Source organism: Pelobates fuscus, chromosome 2 (genome assembly GCF_036172605.1).
Source record: "Pelobates fuscus isolate aPelFus1 chromosome 2, aPelFus1.pri, whole genome shotgun sequence".
Taxonomy (NCBI): domain Eukaryota; kingdom Metazoa; phylum Chordata; class Amphibia; order Anura; family Pelobatidae; genus Pelobates; species Pelobates fuscus.
This window is the reverse complement of record NC_086318.1, coordinates 56,896,073-56,916,958: the sequence shown is the minus strand read 5'-3', so window position 1 is coordinate 56,916,958 and position 20,886 is coordinate 56,896,073. Positions and strand designations below refer to the sequence as shown.

The 20,886-nt window shown below is 39.6% G+C and overlaps 1 protein-coding gene across 4 annotated transcripts in view; it reads left to right on the top strand.

The window, feature by feature from the left end:
• Positions 1 to 20,886, top strand: part of ASAP2 (ArfGAP with SH3 domain, ankyrin repeat and PH domain 2) — a 205,313-nt gene that overhangs the window by 147,907 nt on the left and 36,520 nt on the right. For all 4 annotated transcript variants that reach the window (XM_063442173.1, XM_063442175.1, XM_063442172.1 and 1 more), the window contains exons 10-20: positions 6,036 to 6,139; positions 6,228 to 6,297; positions 6,600 to 6,687; positions 10,021 to 10,069; positions 11,066 to 11,232; positions 13,914 to 14,047; positions 14,808 to 14,902; positions 16,516 to 16,705; positions 17,182 to 17,267; positions 18,165 to 18,280; positions 20,332 to 20,399. In XM_063442173.1, coding sequence (XP_063298243.1) covers positions 6,036 to 6,139; positions 6,228 to 6,297; positions 6,600 to 6,687; positions 10,021 to 10,069; positions 11,066 to 11,232; positions 13,914 to 14,047; positions 14,808 to 14,902; positions 16,516 to 16,705; positions 17,182 to 17,267; positions 18,165 to 18,280; positions 20,332 to 20,399 — 1,167 coding nt within the window. The remainder of the gene's footprint in view (positions 1 to 6,035; positions 6,140 to 6,227; positions 6,298 to 6,599; positions 6,688 to 10,020; positions 10,070 to 11,065; positions 11,233 to 13,913; positions 14,048 to 14,807; positions 14,903 to 16,515; positions 16,706 to 17,181; positions 17,268 to 18,164; positions 18,281 to 20,331; positions 20,400 to 20,886) is intronic.

Sequence of the window (20,886 nt, the reverse complement as noted above, 5' to 3'; positions counted from 1 at the left end):
TTAAATGTACATGGTAGACACAAACAAGTACGCTCTTATCCAGATCAGTGAATGTACTAAAGGATATGTGGGGACCAACAGATTGCTTTAACAAACAAGTCAATCGAAAAATGTGGGACTGATAAGATAGCTCTGAGTCTTGCTATTAAATTATTAGTGTAGTGAGATCAGTGTTTGTCTACCAATTCCTCATTAGTTTAAGAGATCTGCTTCTAATTAAAGGAAACATTCCTAACATTTATTAAATGGTGTTTGTTTCAATGCAGATCGAAGTAGTAATTTATATCACAAATAAATCTGATAACAAAGTGTTCTGTAAGCCTGGATGTGTTCTTCAAATCGAGGTTGTTTTTCAGTGGCTCTTATCTGATTTGCTTGCAGGTTTAGAAGATTCATATAACTAAATCAGCATCTTGTTCTAGAGAATTCATAAAGTCCTAACTATAGAGTTTATAGGGGGTCAGTTTTAAGGGTCAGTTCTGCATCGCTTGCATCGTGTAGTTTGGAATAAGTTAGTCCTTACTTGGAATATGATGACGTATCACATAACATCATCCGCTACATTTTGGAAGTTATGTAATGGAGGGGATTGTGGTGCTAGCACAGCCTACACGTACGGGAACAATGTAGCCTGAAGAAACATGTATTCTTGACAGAATATTGCTAGTGTGGCTGTTTAGATTGCCGGCCCTGCACTGGTAATACTGAAAATGTGGTTTTACTCCCCTTTTCTTCCTCAACGGTCTGGCCTTGCTGCGGCTTGGCCCGCCTGGCTCTGCCTCTATGGCTGAGATCATCAGGTTCTCTAAATGGCATTGGGAAATTATTTCTTTGAAAGAATTAAAGAAGAATTAAAGTGGCTCTGTTCTAGGTAGCTTGTTTATATAGAGGCATGTTTAACATTATTTAAACTACAATCTGTGGTGGCTTTCTATGCTGTAACTCAAGAATGTATTTTTTCTGTTATTTTTCCCTGAAATGCTCATACCTTTTGTGACCGAAGTCTAGAAGAGTAAGTGTTTTAATTATGTCGTCAATATGTCTTAGTGCATGTTTCACCTCGAAATCCACTGTTTGTGTTTTACATGCATGCAATCCTGACCTCCCTACTAGATTATGGATACTGTTTCTTCCCTCAACATTCGTTGAACAGGAGTTTTACCTGAAATTAAATTGGAAAGTAATGTGTTTACAGTTTTAAAAACAAACATTTTTCCTCACTCAGGACTGCAGGCATATACTTTAATATATCAAAGGTAGCAGGGGTCTTAATGATTGTGTGGTGAGGTGAATTGGACTGTCTATTTTACCTTCCTGACATAAGTGAGATCTTGACTAGATATAATCTTTGGGTTTTAACCATTCTTTGAAAATCAACAAGCAGTAATATCATTTGTTGCACATGGATAATGTGTGATATCTTGGTAAGGTGTACTTTAACTAATCTGTAAATTGTGGTGAACGGACAACAGTTTCTTAAAATTATGAAACGTTAGATGGGCAAAGTAGATGGCTTGGAGGCTTTTCCCAGCTCCTCTATTTTTGCCTCCATTTTGTATACAGATTGATGTTAATCAAACATGCTTTTGGTGGCTGATTAAGTTCTTGAGCTTGTCTTTGTAATGGGACAATCTCTAACTGTGCCTCTTCTTAGTATGGTTAAAGTGACTCTGTTACCAAAAATAGTTTATTACAAAAATTCTGTATAGCTCTCTGTATCTGAATCTCTCTCTTTTTTAAATTTTTATTCCGGAGTGCTCCAGTTTTCTAAAAATACATGAGTGAAATCTCATAGAAGGGTAAACCGCAAATATCATGGGCAAAGTACAACAAAATGTCTGCTCACTGATGTAGAGATCCACCACCAGGAAGAAAATATGGGCAAGGGAGAGAGTTTAATCCTTAAGATACAGGGGCATAATGAATTGAAAACCAAAAGAAACAAAAATCACGTAAGGGCCATTATAGTTTCCACAGTAGTTCCACCCTCCACCCCCTATCCCTACTCTTTAATACAACCTCAAAATTCGTTAATTTTTTTAAAGTCATTTTGAAGGCTTGGAAGTGTGGCTTTAAGCCACTCCTTCAATACCTCGGTATAGAAGCATACCGTGCGCACAGCTAGTCCTAGAGAATCATTGTATTCAATAATTCTCTATGACAGAATCATTGGCGAATAACGGTTAGTGCTGCGCATAAGCCTACAGTCCCCAATACTAGTCTATGAGGAGCATTCGATTGGACAGTCATCCTGGAGACATGACATCACGTGGGGAGGAGCATGTAGTTGCGCCAAGGTAGACTTGGCTCTGGAGAAAAGGTAAGTAGTTTTTTGTTTTGTTTTTTTATTTTTTACATTATACTGCACAAGGTGGGGAAGCTATCTAGGTACAGGCATTGTATAGAGTTAGGAATACAGATTTGTATTCCTAACGCTGTAGATTACCTTGAAGCACAAACAAATTCAGAATAATGCGTTTCTGATCATATAGAAGCCAGAACCACAGCTCTCAATAATAGTAATGAAACCAGGTTACTTTAATTTACATTAAAGGCCCACCTGTATTCTCCCATTTTCCAGTATATTTGAGATTCGTGAATAAACAGTAATGAGATATTGACTGTAGTCAATAGAGTAAGATTGGCTCATCTTGTTAAGGTATAATGAATAACTATCATTATACTGCAGATTGTACTGTGCACATCCGTTGTAAGACTCATCTGTTGTTTGATTGACGTATACTTTAATGTTCAGTGATTATGCTAAGCGTCTTATTTTTACACATCTGACTGCTCAGCATGATTTCTGACTGACATTCGTGATCCTTTCCTCAGTGCAGTTTAAATGGCTGATTGGAAGGCAGTGAGACAATTACCAGCATTGATTAGCATTGCTCTGACTCCTGTCATAATGAGGACCATTGAGGCAATGGATGCACAATATGCAGATTATTGAGCCCTGCAGCTGCCCCTTCGCATATTAAAGCAGGTGGCACTAGTTTAAAAAAAGTGCAGGGTTGTATGGTCTAGAACAGGTGGCAGCATTGGGAGGTAAATCTCTTGGCAAAATCTCTTGGTACACCAATGAGTTTGCCAATAGTCACTATACGTGTAGACTGAAGCCCTGCAGTCAGATTGCTTTCTCTTACTATGAATCTGGCATGTAAAACAGTAAAATTCTGCCTTTCATGGCAATAACCACATGAGATTAAAATGTCCCCCAGTGACAGCTTTAAGATTGTGTTACACTGAGATTGTCAAATGAAGCCAAGCAGCTGCGATCAAAACCCAAGAGAAACCAGATACACATAGATAAAAATCCACAGGAAATGACAGTCACCAGGGATGTAATGGAATCGTGAATACGAGACTTTACAACTTACCTGGGAGTGAAGGACACCTGGGTTCCATATCCACAATCACTGGATGAGATTTGCATTATGGGTGTTTTTTTTTGTCTAATTCAACCTTGTGTTCATTAGACTAAACCATCTACCAGCAGGTAGGGATTGATTGTTGCACCGTATGAGATGCAGCGTATGCCAAAGCTGTGTCACAAAGCATTATTGGAGCTCACCAGCAATCTGCACTGCAGGCAATGTATGTGCTTTGGAAAACCACAAAACATAACCTCATTCAATGTACCAGGTTTCAGATTTAACATAGAGCAAATTATGTACCCAGGAAATCTGCCTATGTATTCAGAATTCACAGCGATACATCATCACTGCATACTGGGGAGGTAATCGAAAAGCAAACAGAAATGTCAGCTTTTGGAAATGAAAATGTTTGAATTACTGCTGTAGGACTACTACTCCCATGATGTGTAGCCACTATTACAGCTTGCTGAAGATCATGGGAGTTTTAACAGCTGGGAATTTCTACATTTGATTACTTTGGAATTGGAGGTTCTAAATATTGAAGTATTGTTTTAAAACCATCCCATTTCGATTCTAGCTTCTCTTTCATCAGTGGATTATCAACGTAGCCTGTCTGACATCCAGGGCTAATGTCTGCTTAAACCTGCAATGCATGTCTATCATTGTAAAGATACTTATCAATGGCATAGCATAAGTTAGGGGGATCCTCCAAGTCAAGATCGACTGCACTGCCCTCAGGTTGTCCTGCAATATTTTGTGGAACATGAAATTGATCACACTTTGTCTGCACTACATAATGCGCGTTAATGTAAAAATCCAGTATATTGTTTCATAAAAGTATCTTCTTATTTATTTATTAATGTTCTTCATGATGTATTACCAGCACTCTCTGAGCATGCTTAAAAGATACATCAGTATATCACATTATTTAATTAGGGCATTCGTTGCCCAAGGCTTATCAAGGAAAAGCCCACAGAGCCTTTTCATTGCTGCTCTCTAGAAGAAATCAGCTGGGTGTCTTTCATTGCCCATGTCTGGAAAAAAATACATTTTGTGACAGTGTACAGGCTTTTACAGTATCCCTATGCCTGACTTTCTGCCTGTCACATATCACCGCTTTCCCGTTAGATAGGATGATCAATTCCACATTGGCAGAAGGGGATTGGGTCCCAGAGAGTTTTATAGTGTATATAAGAATCAGGAGACATGTATAGCTATAGTACACATACATGCAATGAAAATCAGGTCACAAACAGAAGACTTTCTACATGTTTCTTCAAAGACCCATTTAGTTTGAGATTGAAATCTCAATACTATTATCCTCATGAGTACAAAGGATATTGTGTCGGGATTTTGTATTTAAAGAGTTATAATATGCATGGCAGCACGACATGTATCTCCCAGTATCCCTTCAGAATGGTTATTACAAGAAAATCAGAATTCAAAGGGAATTTCATTTTAAGGTCAAAATAGCCGAAATGAAAAAATTCTCTGCCAGTTTAGCTACTCTGGCTTTAAATTTTAAATTCACTTTGAATTCTCACTTTAGTAAATAAATCTGACATAGTTACTGTCCTTCTCAACCTCTAAGACGATTGCTGCGAACGACTTACAGAATCATCATACCTGTGTTGTTTTTGTTTTTTTTAATTGAAATAATCATATTTAGATCAACAAACTTAGATCAACAAACAGGAATTGCTAACTTTTTTTTGTAATCAAAACCACATGAACCAACATTATACAAGATTACACAATTCACAAAAATGCATAGATTACAATGAATTAGAAACAAAATATAAGACCAAGTGACCATTAAATCTGTAGGCTTCCTTAACCGGCTCTGCTCACATGGCTTAAACTGGCTTCCTGGTGACGATCGCATGTGATTTCAAATCCTGGTTCTTTCCTACAAACCTCTCAACACCTGTATTCTAAATGACTTGACATAACTCCTAATTAGCACTTCAACCAATCTTGGTCCCTCTGCTCTGCCCGTGACCTTCAACCGTTCTCAGTTTGCACTTCTCTTCCGACTCTGCCAGGATTTCTCTAGGGATTCTGCATTATTAGGAAATGCCCTACCACACCCTATAAGATGTGCATCCTTTTTATAAAAATCAATATACTTGGAACAGTTTATCAAAAAAGCACATCAAATTACTGAAACAATGCTTGTCCCCACAGCCATCTACATGTCTGATTTTACACAATATTTCTTCCTTCTCTTTGCTCTGCCAAAACATTTTATGACTTTACACCTACCTGTATATGTTATGCCTTTGTATGAGTAATATGTATATTTCCATGCAGAATAAATGCTTGGCAATCATTTTTCCTTCTAGATAAATTGTATTTAATATATTTGAGGGAATACTTTTGCGTAATAATACCATTCTTCATTTAGACTATAAGCTCATTGGAGCAGATCTCTAATTTTTTCTTTGTCATTTATTTGTATATTTCATTCACACCTTATACACCGGTAATGACTAAACTTACCTCTGCAGCACAGAATATTTCCCATGATGCGAATGGAATGTTACAAATGTTAGTTATCACTGCTGTGAGATGTACTGGGGAGCATAGGATGCTTTTGCGCGTCAAAAATTCTAATCCGTTATTTTTCTTTTGATATTTGTGTTCACTTATCAGGATTCACAGGTCCGCCAGAGTGCAGCCTACAGCTTACATCAACCTCAGGGCAACAAGGAGCATGGCACAGAGAGAAATGGCTACCTGTACAAGAAGAGTGATGGGTACAAATACTCTTTGCACAATTTTTTTTTTATTTGTGTGCGTACATTATATCTGAAACTAAGCCCCATTTTAAAATGTTTCCTCCAGATTAAGAAAAGTTTGGCAGAAGAGGAAATGCTCTGTTAAACACGGTTATCTAACAATATCCCATGGCACAGTAAGTAGACTGCTTGTTTTAATTGTTGATCTGGTCGGCAGGCTCTCATACATAAAACAGATATTGCTTTGTTTTTAGCTAAAAAAAAAAGAAATGAATTGACTTTATTTTTTCCCATTTTTTTTATTTTTACACTTTGTTTTGTCTTTTATCCATTACAAATACTAGCTGGATTTTACAGCTGAAAATCATGTTTGCTGTTGTTTTATCCTCACAACATTGCAAACCGCTGGCTGTGAGGATGTTCTTTTTATATGGCTAATCTATGAGCTATTGTAATAAACTGTGCGCTCTGAATTTAGGCCAACATCCCCCCTGCAAAACTGAATCTGCTAACCTGCCAAGTAAAAACTAACCCAGAAGAGAAGAAGAATTTTGATCTCATCTCTCGTAAGTGAATTATTTTGGAATATGGATATACACTGAAGACTGGCATTTACTAGTTGGGTTGCTGTAGCTTGTCAGCGATGATTTATATATGTGTAAGTGGCTAAAAGTGTTTTAGTACCATAGTTAGGCTTCACTGCTGCAATATCATAAATAGGATGATATTGCAATAGTGGACTCTGCCTGAGGAGGATTAGTATTGCTGTTACGACCTGCAGGGGAGATGTTGCTGCGGTCCCTTGTTCCTTTTCCAGTTGCTGAGTATAAGTGATCATAGCTCCAGCAGGGGGTAGAGATGAATACAGCTTCACGACAATCCTTCCCAGTAGTTAGAGTATCCTTTCCCCAAACATGAGCCAAGACTTCATGAAGGGTGTAACAGAACTAACACTTTATTGAAACAGGCTGGCTTTTATGGGGATCCTCATGCAAGAGGACCTCCGAAAACAAACAAACATATCACCAATCACTGTACAGTATTTTCTTACTACACGCCCCTTCCTCTGCCTGGAAGATAGTGAGATAAGTTAAAGGTTAAATCAATTATCTCCAGGCAGAGGGCACACATTTTACCCAAACATTGGAACACCCCTTTCCCCACCAGGTATCCCCACAAAATACATATCCCCTGATAGCCCCGATCTGGGAGGCAAACATATCCAAATTTCACCCAGATCGGTTCAGGGGTTCTTAAAAAGTGTGGAAGTCTTAGTTTACCGACCACACACGAGGCTCCTGCCCAAAACAGTTCCACGAATTCAGTGTGTGGGGTCGGTCAATTGGGGAAAAAGGTGAAAGCGGGCAAAAGTACCGAAAATACCCTCCTGGCTCATAGGAGCGATTGTTCCCCTGGTTCATACGGATATAACTACCGAATGCCGCTCTTCTGGGTGTTCGGCAAGTGGGAGAACCGGCCGTCCGGTAGTTTTCAGCGGTACTGCGCGCGGTCGAGTGTCCGATTTTAGTTCCAGACACTCGACGACCAAGTCCCGCTGACTCGCCTCGTGCGAACAAGATGGCCGCCGTTTTCTTTTCCTCGTGGCGTTCGGCTATACGAACAACGGCCACCCAGGGAACACTTAATTGTCGGTGCTTCAGATCACAACAAGCAAGGAGGGAGGTCGTGGTTCGGTGGATGCAAACTGCCGAACGGATAAACTACTATAGGCAGAAAAGGGAAGTTAAATACACAAAACATAGAAGAAAAGGTTAGCTGAGGTCTCTTTTCTTCACAATTGCAATGTAACATCTTTATAAAACTATGTAGGACTGGGTTAAACTGTACTAATGCTGTAGTTTAACAGAGTAAAGATTGTATACTCTTTATCTAACTCCTGGAGCGGAGTATATAGATTGATCTAGCAAAATGGCACGTCAGAGTCCATTAAACAGTACATTAAGGGTTATGTATGAATAATGGTGCAATCTGTGACACGAAGCATTTTCTATTTGGTCATCTTATTACTTTGCGCCTGTACTGTATGTATCTACATGCTTTCACAGGCTTTATACGTGAGCATAAAATGGAGCACATTTTCACTTTTATTCTCCTATTCAGAGCTGGTAACGCCAGAGAGTCGATGGTGGAGAATTAGATAACTTTTCTATTTTGTCACAGCCACAAAAATGTGCATTTGGTAAAATTCTCTTTAAATGTAAGCATAGGCACTAATTGTGCTACAATTGCACCACTTTACTCCGAGAATGTACTTTAATGTGTAACTCCCAATGCATCCTAGCTTTTACAGGCACTCGCAGATGATTGTCATAACATATACATTTATTTTCGAATCCAGCTCTCTTATTATAAAGATTATAGTATTGGAGTTTATGGTTTACTGTGTCTGACCGCTTTTGTACATTTTCTAGTTGAATATTATTGCGTTTCTCCTCCCAGGCAAAAGTATCTGTTAAAGGGATTGCTGAGATCATTGTTCTTCTATAATGCACACAAAGAGAGTCAACTTTTAGTGTTTTCTTTCTGTACAGCCCCGTGTTAATTTTGTTGACTAACAAATTCAGTCATCTAAAACTAAAACATTTAAAATTATTAAATTACGACTAAAATGACCAAAACTATATTGAAATTTGCCCCCGAAATTAACACCTGTGGTAAGACACATAGGGGAAGGAAATGAGACACATGGTGGGCTGAGGGAATGAGACACGTGAGGTGGCTGGGGGATTGAAACACATGGGGGGAGCGCTGGGGGATTGAGACACATGGGGTGTGCTGGGGGATTGAGACACTTGGGGTGCGCTGGGGGATTGAGACACATGGGGTGCGCTAGGGGATTGAGACACATTGGGTGCGCTGGGGGATTGAGACACATGGGGTGCGCTGGGGGATTGAGACACATGGGGTGCGCTGGGGGATTGAGACACATGGGGTGCGCTGGGGGATTGAGACACATGGGGGGCGCTGGGGGATTGAGACACGTGGGGGGCGCTGGGGGATTGAGACACGTGGGGGGCGCTGGGGGATTGAGACACATGGGGGGCGCTGGGGGATTGAGACACATGGGGGGCGCTGGGGGATTGAAACATATGGGGGGTGCTGGGGGATTGAGACACATGGGGGGGCGCTGGGGGATTGAGACACAAAGAGAAACAGAGGGGCTGCGGAAGGGGAAAAAGAGACACATAGAGGCCTTAAAGGATCACTATAGTGTCAGGAAAACAAACCCGTTTTCCTGACGCTATGTCATCCTTGGGGGACCCTCACCCTCAGGGTCCCTCTCCCGTGGCGCTGAAGGGGTTAAAACGCCTTCAGCAGTTTACCTTAATCCAGCGCTGGACTCCCTCGTGCTGGTGACCTCTCCTCCCCCGCCCAGGTCAGCTCCCGAGTGGAGCAAAATGCGCATGCGCGGCAAGAGCCGTGCGCGCATTCAAACAGGCCATAGGAAAGCATTCCTCAATGCTTTCCTATGGACCTTCTGCACGCTGGATGCGAATTTCGCATCCAACGTCGCAGAAACGCCTCTAGCGGCTGTCAGGAAGACAGCCACTAGAGATTGGATTAACCCTGCTACTGCTATGTTTACATATGAAGGGTTAAAACCTGAGGGACCTGGCACCCAGACCACTCCATTGAGCTGAAGTGGTCTGGGTGACTATAGTGTCCCTTTAACTAATCGACTGGAGATTTAGTCGACTATAACTAGACTAAAACTAAAACAATCCAGATGACTAAAATGCAACCAAAACTAAAATGGCTTTTTTAGTCAAAAGGCTATGACTAAAACTAAATAGAAATTTGCTGCTAAATTTAACACTGGTACGGTCTATAACCTTGTATTGATATTGATCCATACATGTGCTTGTATTTTGCTACAGATGATCGGACATATCATTTTCAAGCAGAAGATGAGCAAGAGTGTCAAATGTGAGTTCCTTGTATGGCCTTTACCCTGATGTTACTTTTGATAACTTTGAATATCATTATGTATTGCTGATTCTTATGAAATGTAAGCTATGGGAATTCGTGATGTACATATTATGAATGGCAGTAATGTGAGCTGGTATGATGAGGTGCATAAGAATAAACATTGAGTTGTGATAAAACATGTGGAATAATTGGACAGCATTATTTTCAGGAAGTAAAACCCATTATTCTCTATAAGCTGTAGACTAACAGGATGTAGAGTATTTGCTTACAGGACTCAATCCAGTACAGAGCCAGTAAAAAAGGTGCCTAGTAATGTAGTACTCCCACTGGTGTCCAGAATCGTCAAGGTCTTAAACCTGGAATACACCAGAGCAGGATCGCGAAGTGGCTGAGATAATACAAGCTACCTACTCAGTGGCCTATAAAGGACAAGACTAACCATTCAAGTTATTGGGAGTCCTTAGGTGGGTGGAGGGCACATTGCATTTCAGATAGTATAGGAACATATGTGGCACAAATGCGAGAATACTACATAAGCAACAAGTAGACTTGTATATCAATTCAAAGACAATTTGATTATTTAAAGGGAAGTCTGTGAGGAGCTCTTTTCTCCATCTAGTGGTTTTCGGAGGAACTGTTACTTTTTGTTATCTACATTGTAATGTTGGTGATCGGATTCCGTTGCTGTGTGAAATGAGCCCATGTGTTTTACTGCCAAGTACATGTACATCTTATACACATTCAAGGAGAGGGTTAATTATAGGAAGAAGTAAAACATTTCCATTTCCTCATAGTATATAAATCTTTCAGCAGGGAGACACGTAGTTTTAGACAACCTTACCCAGCCAGCATTGTTCAATCCCCACTGAGGATCCAGTAGGACTAACAAATTCAACCGTTATTCAGGGCATTGATGACCTTGAAGTTAACAGCAGTTGTGTTTGAATACCTGGCTGCCTCCAACAGATTAATTATAGAATATTCTGTATTTAGATGGATGTCCGTGCTCCAGAACAGCAAAGAAGAAGCCCTAAACAATGCCTTCAAAGGAGACCACAGCACCGGAGAAAACAACATTGTCCAAGAACTCACCAAGGAGATTATATCAGACATCCAGAGAATGCCAGGCAACGACGTGTGCTGTGACTGCGGGGCATCAGGTAAATCTACCCAAAGATGGATCCGGTTATTCCTTGATATCTAATAGAGCTGTTTTTTGTACTAATAAGGTAATGAGTCAGGACCTCAGGCAAATATCCAATATACAGCTTGTATCTATATATGTGTTTTCTTCCTCAAGCCTTGAGTATCTGCCTTGAGATCTTCAGAGAATTCTAAGCTTTAAATTAGTCTTTTATTCAGACTCAGCCTTTCACTGCACTGGATTTAGTGCTGCTATGCCTTTTAGCTCCTTGGCTATTGTGTCTATGTCCATAAGGAGGGTGCCATGTTGTATTTTTGACCAGTAGTGCCTGTGTCATAAATCCAGCTCGATGTCCCTCAAGATAGACAATCTATATACTCCACTCCAGGAGTTGATTTTATATTTGTATCCAGTTGGAACATGTCGTTTTAACAAAGTTAATGAAATGGTAATTCCTCAAATACTATTTTCTTACTACAAAGTATTAAAGTTAGATGAGCATTGTTATATTAACATGTACATGGTTTAAAAATCTATATTTGTGCAATTTAAAAATATTACAATATGCTTGTACGAGAACAAGAAAAGTTATAGAAGACAATATAAAATACATAGGGTAAAACCGCTCCATGTATCAAAATTGTTGACCTCAGATCAAGGTGTGAAACAAAAACATAGGGTAAAACAGGTAAAGCATATAATATAACAGACTACAAATAAGTTAGTTCATTGTAAGCACCAAAGCTGTTCCTGCTACAAAACAAAGTTTGAAGACATATCAGTGATGTCTTTACACAAACGTATTACCAGGCTCCTAAATACTACTCACAATCCAATGCTTCGATTAGAGACTTATACAAAAATATAAATTAATATACAGCTAATTAAATCCCTGTTTACTAAATCTTGCCATTTTTCTGTGTAAATGAAAAATAATAATGCTTAAATGTTTTATTGAAATGTGGCTGTGAATTATTCTGGGATTTCCCCTTTAATTTAATTGTTAAGGGATTTTATCCATTTCCCTGGAGATCTGTCCTGTCCCATGGCTCAAGTCCAAAACGATATTAGTAAGGCCTCTTACTGCCTGTTACTGAGGAAGTTACAGCGCTGTTAACATCACGCTTTCTGGAGAGCTAATTGAATTTCTAATAGGAGCTGAGTGCAAAGCATTTAAACAGAAGGAGTATTAGACTAACATTTCCATTATCCGGAGTCAGTGTTAAGTGGGAGAATTGGTGTATAAAAATATTACTTGGTAATAGTGTAATAAAATGCTTAACCCCTTAAGGACCAAACTTCTGGAATAAAAGAGAATCATGACATGTCACACATGTCATCTGTCCTTAAGGGGTTAATCTGATTATGTAAAATGATGGCTGCTCATTTTGAATGTCCACATTTTTGTGTTTTATAAGTAATATTATAAATATAAAATTTATAAATTTACAATAAATTACTTTTAAAAAGTATTACATAAGTAAGTATCCTATTGGTATCCGGAGTAGGACTAGCAGTCTCTTTAAATGTTGATGGACTAGAATTCCCATGATCCCCTGACAACTATAGGACGAGGTTATGGCCAACTGGTGCGCAACCGGCCTAGAATATATTTCTGAAGAGGGTTTAAATCTGTCAATTGGCTTTTGTTCCTCTTGGATTCAGTCTGTGTGTTGTTAACATCTCCCAGAATACATGTTGGCAGTACATATAAATGTGATTAATGTATGCTACCAGCAAACCGGTAGAGGAGTTTTTTTTCATTTTAAGATTGCCAATAATATTGCTACATCTCTACATTGTAAGCTTGCTCCAGTAGGGTCCCCAATAACCACTTATTTCCTGTTAACATTTGTTATATTTGTTATATATATTCATTAATGTTTGTTATATATTTGATTAATAGAAATACAGAACAATAGAGTACGCCAAAGGGTTGGGAATCAGAATAGCTTTAAGTAAAACAAATGAAATACAACTAATTATACACTGTCCATATGATAGTATAAAATCGTGTATATAAAAAGAACAAACGAAAAGTCCAGGATAAAATATAATAGTATGAATAAGTCTGTAAGGGTTTGCTTGTATCTTCAGGTTAGTATACCTTCCACGTGTTCAGAATCCAGGAACATAAAAGAGAAGAAAAAACTCCAATAGTGCAATATGTGTAAAATAAGATAAAAGCTTGAATAAAAAGAAATCCAAATGGCCTACTCACATGGGATAGAGCTAAAACCAGCTCTAGTATAAAGCGCTTGCAGTGGATTTGATCCCCCACTTCAGGGATATTGGTGGAAGATATTGACCAGCACGTGTCTTGTGAAAATAATATATGTGAAAATAAAAACGTGCAAAGATAGTGTATAAAATATATTCAACCAGGAGTGAAAGTACATAGGTTGCATAGATGGTATAATCCCCACCTGGGATACTTGGTGAGGTCCTCACTGGAAAGATAAAAACTGAATCTCCTGCTCCCTGTCAGTCTCCCTGGGAGCAGGACAGTCATTTTTTTATCTTTATATAAGACATGGGTCTATTCACTAAACTGTGGATTTTGGAGAACTTTGAAGAGAATTGCAGATATTGGTTAAAGTGTCCCAATAGGAATCTGCTCCATATCTTTTTAAAATATTGTTTGAGTGTGAGAGATCCTTTTAATCTGATGCACTCTTCATGTTCTGTTTTCTCTAGAACCTACTTGGCTTTCAACAAATTTGGGCATATTAACCTGTATTGAGTGCTCAGGGATTCATCGGGAACTCGGAGTGCATTACTCCCGAATACAGTCGCTCACACTGGATGTCTTGGGGACCTCAGAACTTTTGGTAAACTCATAGCTCACTCTGTATTTCAGTCTTTCGTAGCATGGCAGGCTCTTCAATTAGTACTGTGCCTAAATCAATCAAATCTGGTGCCAAAAGTATTGGAATTCCACTCATTAAAATAAACTAACTGTAAATTCAAAGAACAACACCTGTGTTCCATTCTACAAATGTTAAAGCTTTGTTTGTCACTTATTAATATAGAGGACCAAATAATACTGAGCGCAGTTCCTCATGACGTGATATAGAGAAGCATATATGCATGCAAAATGTGGCCTCTTTTATCTTTTGTTGTCTAGATATAGATACATATATAATTTACTGGACACTCCCATTACTATCCATTTAGACAATATAGGTTAAGATGACGAGAATCCCACAGAGCTTGTTGCCATGACCATGCATTTCATTAGTTATTGGAGCACTTCAATATCAAAGCAATAAAGTCCATTCACCAATTCAGTCTTTGTGTGCTCAGGGAAGTAGCCCCCACATCGCATGGCTTTAGTTTTTAGTAAAACGTGAAAAAGTCCCACAGTACTAAGATCTACAGGACAAAACACGTTAGATGTACTTTTATGGTGAAACTTCTTCAATAAAGCTGGTCTACTCAGCCTTAAATTTCTATCCAGCCTAAGTTGATTACTGAAATGTTGTTTTGTATTACTAAACATACCTTGCTTGTCCCTTTTTTTTACAACTGTGCAATGCTTGTTGCATTTTACATGTGGATATGTTATTTTCAATGTTTTTGTTTCAATAGCTTGCCAAAAACATTGGTAACTCTGGATTTAATGAGATTATGGAGATCTGTCTACCTGTTGATGACTCGGTGAAACCTTCTCCTAGTAGTGATATGTAAGTTTTTGAAAGACTAATAAGGATTATATTTATATACTTATACTATACTTCTTTCATCCTATGAGACAGCATTAGAGGGACTTCCGTGTTCTTGCATGAGGACCTCCAGCGTCGCTGGAAATCCCCATAGGAAAGTATTGAATAATGTTTTTCTATGGGGAGGTCTAATGAGTGCGTCCAGACATTGCCGTGCATACGCATTAGGTCTCCCCCGCCGGCTGACAGCGGGGGAGGAGTGTGGGTGCTGGATTCAGGTTTAAATCCCTTCAGCAACATGGGTTGGGGGGGCAGGAGGGAGGGGGCACTGCAGGGTCCTGCATTGCCAGGAAAACTGATATGTTTTCCTGGCACTGGAGAGTCCCTTTAATGGTTCTAATAAATTATGAGAGAAATTGGATCAGGTGCATAAAATGACACAAGTACCACAAGTACTTGGAACCTATGAGTTAGTAATTTGTTTCTGTGTCTGTTGAACAAGGTTATAATTGTAACAGTACAAGCAGCATTGGTTCATCACTCTGGCATCCTTTTTCGATGCAGACCACCACTTGCCGCCATTCCAGCATCATTCTGGCATCATTTTGAACACAACACATTCCAGCGACATCATTCCACTCATTCAACATCGCCCAAACACCATTTGGTGTAGCAGAAACTACGCAAATCTGTCAATTCTTTCCTATGCCTATCCAAACTTTGCCATGTTGTGGTTTCCCTTGTGATGAATCTGAGAGTACTGAGTACTGATTCCTGGTTATTTGACCTATATTGGCCTTTCACTACTCTCCTTTTTGAAATCCTGGTCCAGGCTTGAATACTTGTTATTTCTATGATCTTTTGTCCCAGACTGTGGTTTGTACCTGACCATTCTGCTACCTGTATGTCTATTTTTCCTATCTACTTAGACTTGACCCAAGTTCTGTGTGTTATTTATTTATTTATTATTGCCATTTATATAGCGCCAACAGATTCCGTAGCGCTTTACAATATTATGAGAGGGGGATTTAACTATAAATAGGACAATTACAAATAAACTTACAGGAACAATAGGTTGAAGAGGACCCTGCTCGATCGAGCTTACATTCTATAGGAGGTGGGGTGTAAAACACATTAGGACAGGAATTTGCAATCAAATAAGGTGGGCTGCCCTTTAGGAGAGGGCAAGAGACAGGTATGTGAGGTAGGGATTAGTCTTGGAGGCCATAAGCTTTCCTAAAGAGATGGGTTTTAAGGCACTTCTTAAAAGATGCAAGACTAGGGGAGAGTCTGATGGCGGTAGGCAGGCTATTCCATAGGAAGGGAGCTGCCCGTGAGAAGTCCTGCAAGCGCGAGTTGGCCGTACGAGTGCGGACAACGGACAGCAGGTGGTCACGGGCAGAACGGAGAGACCGAGAAGGGACATACCTATGGATCTGTGAGGAGATATAAGAGGGGCTAGAGTTGTTCAGTTAGGCCTGCTTGTATCTGTACAATAATGTTGAGTGTGATAAATTCCAGATGGATCCGCACACTCCGCTAACGTTCTCTGCATTTTATCCTCTGTGTTACTTTATATCCACTGCATTGTTATCAGTGATTTTTGTATTGATGCTGATTTTTAACCATTTCAGGAATGCAAGAAAGGACTACATAACCGCAAAGTACATAGAAAGAAAGTACGCGAAGAAGAAATATATTGACAATTCATCAAAACTGCACGGTCTATGTGAAGCAGTCAAAGCAAGAGACATTTATTCACTGGTGCAGCTGCATTCCGATGGTGTAGACCTCACAGAAACCATTCCATTAGCTAATGGGCATGTGAGTGTACTGACTTTTCGGTTCAGTGTTTAACCAGAGCCCTGTACAATTAAAAAAGATTTAGCCTTTTTAAGGCCAGCAAAACAATTAAAAAATGTTCATACAAGTTCTGCATTAAGGGCACTCAACCAGTTATGTCTATCTCTACATTGTTTAAACACGACACAGACATAATGATATAGTAAATGGAGACTGTTTTGGGAAAATCAAAGTGATTCCTTTCATTAGTGGGCTCAGCATCACAGAACCTTAAAGAAGGTATTTAAATCCTGTGCTGGTAGAATTCAAGATCCCTTCTCAAATTAGATTCTTTGCTATTTTTTCAGGGGCCCCTAAATCACTCACCAACACTCAAATGGATAACAACACAATGCTATATGACAATACATGGCATCCAGCATTTCCATAGATTATAATACTTTATCTTCTTTCTTTTTCTTCTTGATCTTTGTGTGCTGGCATTTTCCCTATTTTAGGAACAAGGGGAGACGGCCCTTCACCTTGCAGTCCGATCTGTAGACCGCACTTCACTGCACATAGTAGATTTTCTGGTACAAAACAGGTAACATTTTTTCCTTATATTAATCTAGATTTTGTATCATTGCTAAGGTATATTATATGTAAATCCAAAACAAGCACCCGTCAGGAGCTCTGTGCAAGAAGGATCTGTGGTCCCCCAGAGTATAATCGGAATACAATCCACAGGCTTTACAATGTAGGTGCTAAATAATGAAGTTCCTTGGTACTCACAGGATGTCCTTAGACATTATTGTTTTTATTACTATTTATAATGCACCAACAAACCCTACAACACTCTACAATAGGTGGACTCACAGACAAGTATTTACAACAAGACGAGTTGGACACACAGAAACAGGGAGGTTGGTGGACCTGCTCAAACATGCTTACATTCTTGAGGGTCATGCAAAAACTGCATGACTAAGGCCATACAGGCCGGAATGTTGCATTTTTTGTTGTATTTTTTGTTGTATTCGAAGTACCAATGAACGTAATTATTTAGCACCTACACTGTGAAGCCTGTGAATTGTACATTATTTATAAACAAGAAAATCAATAAACAATATTGATTGTAATGACTTGTAACTGATATCATGTATAAAATGTCACTACCAGCTGGTGGTAACAAGCACCAATGCAGTATTTTGACTGGAAAACCATTGCCCCTTTTCAGAGCTGTAGTCAACCACTGTTGTTTAATGTAGTTTCCACAGTAACTAACGTAAAGGTACCTTGTTTGTTTGACATGTTTCGGCACTGTGCCTTAATACATTATTCGAGCACATGCAGAAAAGGAATTGGTTTGAAATTACAATGTAGTGCCATTGTAGGTATTAAATTTTTGTGTAATTTGTGCAGCTTGCTAATCTTATCTTCATCCAAACAAAACAGGTTTGTTAAACCTGATATCTAATGATATGTTTCGTGTGTTGTCCTACAGTGGTAACCTGGACAGGCAGACTGCGAAAGGCAGCACAGCACTTCATTACTGCTGCTTAACGGACAACGCGGAGTGCCTTAAACTACTGCTCAGAGGAAAAGCTTCCATAGAAATTGGTATGAACTGCGTATCATACCTTCTCTGGTTTCATGTTCAGTCACAGGGAACTCTTCAATTAGATGGGCACGGTTATATATAATGTTGATGACGAGTAGTAGCCTGGCTACCCCATATGTTTGGCTGAGCATCAAGGGAAATGTGGTACACAAGCATCTGGGGTGCAAAGTTTAGCCATCATATATTTATATTTTTCTGGCATAGGGATATGTTCTGTGTGTTGGGTTGTGTTACAAAAAGTGCTTTTTTTAAATTGATTTTATTTTTGTTTACTCACTTCACATGTCTTGCCCCCCCTGATTAGATCCTCAGTGTTATGTGGGTATCTGATGGTATGCCTAGGCCCTGCTACTTTAAATAGTCTTGCTCCTCGGTGCTATGTGGGTATCTGATGGTATTCAGTGGGGGAGGGGAGGTGAGTATTTGATCCCCTGCTGATTTTGAACGTTTGCCCACTGACAAAGAAATGATCAGTTTATAATTTTAATGGTCGGTGTATTTTAACAGTGAGAGACAGAATAACAAAAAAGAAATCCAGAAAAACGCATGTCAAAAAAGGTATGAATTGATTTAAATGTCAATGAGTGAAAACATTATTTGACCACTTCGACTTAGTACTTGTTGGCAATCACAGAGGTCAGACGTTTCTTGTAGTTGGCCACAGGTTTGCACACATCTCAGGAGTGTTTTTGTCCAACTCTTCTTTGCAGATCCTCTCCAAGTCATTAAGGTTTCGAGGCTGGTGTTTGGCAACTCGAACCTTCAGCTACCTCCACAGATTTTCTATGGGATTAAGGTCTGGAGACTGGCTAGGCCACTCCAGGACCTTAATGGTCTTCTTTTTGAGCCACTCCTTTGTTGCCTTGGCTATGTGTTTTTGGTCATTGTCATGCTGGAATACCCATCCATGACCCATTTCAAATGCCCTGGTTGAGGAAAGGAGGTTCTCATCCAAGATTTAACGTTACATGGCCCCGTCCATCATCCCTTTGATGCGGTGCAGTTGTCCTGTTCCCTTAGCTGAAAACACCCCCAAAGCATAATGTTTCCACCTCCATGTTTGACGGTGGGGATGGTGTTCTTGGGGTCATAGGCAGCATTCCTCCTCCTCCAAACACGGCGAGTTGAGTTGATGCCAAAGATCTAACCCCAACACTTTCACCCAGTTCTCCTCTGAATCATTCAGATGTTCATTGGCAAACTTCAGACGGGCCTGTACATGTGCTTTCTTGAGCAGGGGGACCTTGCAGGCTCTGCAGGATTTCAGTCCTTCACAACGTAGTGTGTTACCAATTGTTTTCTTGGTGTCTATGGTCACAGCTGCCTTGAGATCTGGGCTAATTCCTCACCGTTCTCATGATTATTGAAACTCCACGAGGTAAGATCTTGCATGGAGCACCAGACAGAGGGAGACCGACAGTTATTTTGTGTTTCTTCCATTTGCGAATAATTGCATCAACTGTTGTCACCTTCCCACCAAGCTGCTGGGCAATGGTCTTTCTGTCTCTCACTGTTAAAATACACCTACCATCCCTTAACCGCATAAAAAATAAAAATTGTCAAATTTAAAAAAAAAAAATACACCTACCATTAAAATTATAGACTGATCATTTCTTTGTCAGTGGGCAAACGTTCAAAATCAGCAGGGGATCAAATACTTTTTTCCCTCACTATACCTAGGCCCTGTTACTTTATATTTCCTTGTTCCTCTGTGCTATGTGGGTATCTGATGGTATACCTAGGCACTGTTACTTTATATAGTCTTGGTCCTCGGTGCTATAAGAGTATCTGATGGTATACCTAGGCACTGTTACTTTATATAGTCTTGGTCCTCGGTGCTATGTGGGTATCTGATGGTATACCTAGGCCCTGTTACTTTATGTAGTCTTGTTATTTGCCATTTTTCAGACAATTGATTATCCTTGGTTCAGACGCAATAAAATTAAATGAGTCTGTTAATGCTAAGTTTGGAGAGCGTCCTGGGTTTTGTAATGCTAGTTGTTTTATTAATTGACATTAATGCTGTGCTTTCTGCTTCTCTGGATTGCAGCCAATGAAGCAGGAGAAACTCCGATGGACATAGCCAAGCGACTGAAGCATACACAGTGTGAAGACTTGGTGCGTCGTCCTATTTGTTTATTTTTTTTTTTTCTCAATGTATTTTATTTTTGGTCACATGAAAGTGTGCATAAAGGAATGGGGTACAGAAAAGAAAAGTGGAACAGGGGAGGGGGGACATTGGTACATAATACACCATACATCACATATCACATAGGTCCCAACAACCAGTTGTACATAAATCAATCAATTGTACATAAATCAATCAATAACAGGCGCTTGTGGTCACTTGTCTGTCTGGACTCGAAACGGGAGACCATCCGAGTTGTGTACCTTGTTACTATTTGTTGGCTGCATCCCTGTGACAGTGAGACGTAGCTAAGCGTTGGGGTAATGGAGAGTGTAGGGAAGGGGGGCAGCAGTTAGTATATCTTGGGCAAGGTTGCTGGAGGTTTCCTATATTAACTTAGAATAGATTAAATAGGGATCTGTGTGAGGCACATATAAAAACATAACTTATTTGGTGTTTGCCGCCAAAGCAGCAACA